Source organism: Penaeus monodon, chromosome 34 (assembly GCF_015228065.2).
Source record: "Penaeus monodon isolate SGIC_2016 chromosome 34, NSTDA_Pmon_1, whole genome shotgun sequence".
NCBI classification, from domain to species: Eukaryota; Metazoa; Arthropoda; class Malacostraca; order Decapoda; family Penaeidae; genus Penaeus; species Penaeus monodon.
In genome coordinates, this window is record NC_051419.1 from 19,111,189 (window position 1) to 19,113,287 (window position 2,099).

At 35.4% G+C, this 2,099-nt stretch overlaps 1 protein-coding gene across 1 annotated transcript in view; it reads right to left on the bottom strand.

Annotated features, from left to right (window-relative positions):
- Positions 1-1,463: 1,463 nt before the first annotated feature.
- The window catches only part of LOC119594627, a gene marked incomplete in the record, with an annotated part of 5,068 nt that continues 4,432 nt past the window's right edge, over positions 1,464-2,099 (bottom strand). The window contains 2 exon segments of the mRNA XM_037943678.1: positions 1,464-1,720; positions 1,921-1,985. Of these exon segments, the coding sequence (XP_037799606.1) occupies positions 1,604-1,720; positions 1,921-1,985 (182 nt within the window).

The window sequence follows — 2,099 nt, forward strand, 5'->3', positions numbered from 1 at the left end:
CCACTCTGAGTCTGAACGGTTACATGATCTGTGGGTATGTATGGCAAATAGATAGGGTAGTACATTCAGAAGTAAAAGGAATTTCAATAAGCTTGCCATCAATATCTGGATTTTCAGGGCCATGGAGATGAAAACTATTTGTGGGACAATGAAAGTATTGCTTATTGAAGGATTAGAAATAGCCACGGTGACGCTAGGGAGAGAATCGGTCAGAAATCATGGATCCTATTCGGAGTACGAAAAAGTATTTAATTTTCTCCGAGATGATAAACAAGCACATATGTCTCTATATTTCACTGATGACTAAATTCTGTCAAAACCTCTGCCAGCAGCTGTATAAAATATCCTGATAAAATCCTATGAAAAGTAAACCGGATAAACATTTAAATCATTATACATAATTAACTAAGACATCATCGCATTTCCATAATATCTATTTGGCTGGAGAAAGGCAAACAAGCCAACAACAAAAAAGCATTGACTGAGTTGCCAGTTGCTCTAATTTTGACGAGACTCAAAATCTGACTGGTTGTCCCTAAAGTCAGACCATTGTTGACGAAGCAGAGATGGGCTGGGAGGGCACGTCACAGGGCTTTAAGCAGTAAGCTGTATGGTAATTAATGCGATAATTAATGCTACTACTTGGTGATAGCTCTGCCTCACTTCATCTAGCGATTTTTTAGCTGTTTTGATAATCTAGCGACTTTAAGCTACTCTTGGATGTGGTGTCTAGCGTCACTTTCTTGAGAGATGGCAACCCTGATAACTTTATTTTACTGCAAAAAGTTATTACTGTTTTTCTCTATCATGACAGGTTTTTATTATCATTATTGTTATTATTAGTTTTATTGCCAATGGTATTAGTTATAGTAGCAGCAGTATTGTTGGTAACAATGTTGTGACCATATTATCCTCTCTTTAGCATATATATTATTTGGTACTATTTTTCTTTCATTTTTTTATCAAATGTATTTTACCATTATAATGCTATAATATATATAATAATCCTTGTCTTTATTCTTATTACTGTTATTGGTATCGTTATTAATGTTATTCATTATAATTACCAGTATTATTTATAGTATGAACATTTTCATTAGTTTTTTTTTTTTTTCATATAACACACTAAGAATATTTGTATCATTGTATGGTTGCAATTATAACTGTCATTATTGTTACTGTTCGTATTGTATCGTAACACTAATTAACTTCATTTATCTTTATCAAGATAATCATCATCATCGCACGTCATTCTTTTCTAGATCCTTACTTTTTACTGTAAAATATCGTATAGCTGCAATCACTATCATGACTAATGCCATAATTAGTAATAAGATATCATACATCAACTTCGCATAAATATTCTACACTGGTTTTCTTTCTTTTTATGGAATTTTAAAGTAGCTTCGATGCAGACATACACAAATGGGCTGAAAATTTCATGAGCTGAAGTAAACCACTCATAAGATTGTTATTTATTGCCTATAAATAATACATAGATGAAACCTCTCACGTGTTTTCAATAGACAGCACGGCAAAAAACAAAAAGGAACTCAACAATAAACTCAACAAATTACGGAGCGCACCCTCGGGGGCTCAGCCATTACTTATGTATGGGGATTGGATTATTAGGCGTTGCGAGTTTGCAAGTATGATGGTCCAAGCAGGTGTCCCAACAGCACTTCTGGTGGGGCGGGCAGAAACCGTCGTGGGGACACGCCTGGCGAGGGAAAAGGGAGGGTAAAGCAAAAAATTCTAAATGATAATTTCTTAAAATGTTGAAAATATCACTCACATGTTTATGTGATATAAACGTTCAATTAGAAATACAATAAAAATGAAATAGTGAGTTCAAACCAAAGAGAGGTCTGCTGATGCAAACACCAAGCAGATTGAAATACAGAAGAAAATGTAACTCACGTTTGGTGGTTTGTTTCCAGTGCGAAGGCAGTGATGGCGAATGTCGGGGCAGAATCCGCTGTGTTCTGAAAACCAAGCCATTCCTCTTTTAGTGGTATTTTCTACAAAGGAACGTTGAAGCAGGTCTCGACAGTGAACCTACACTAGAAAAAAAACTGTCACTCTTTCCAGGGAGGCCG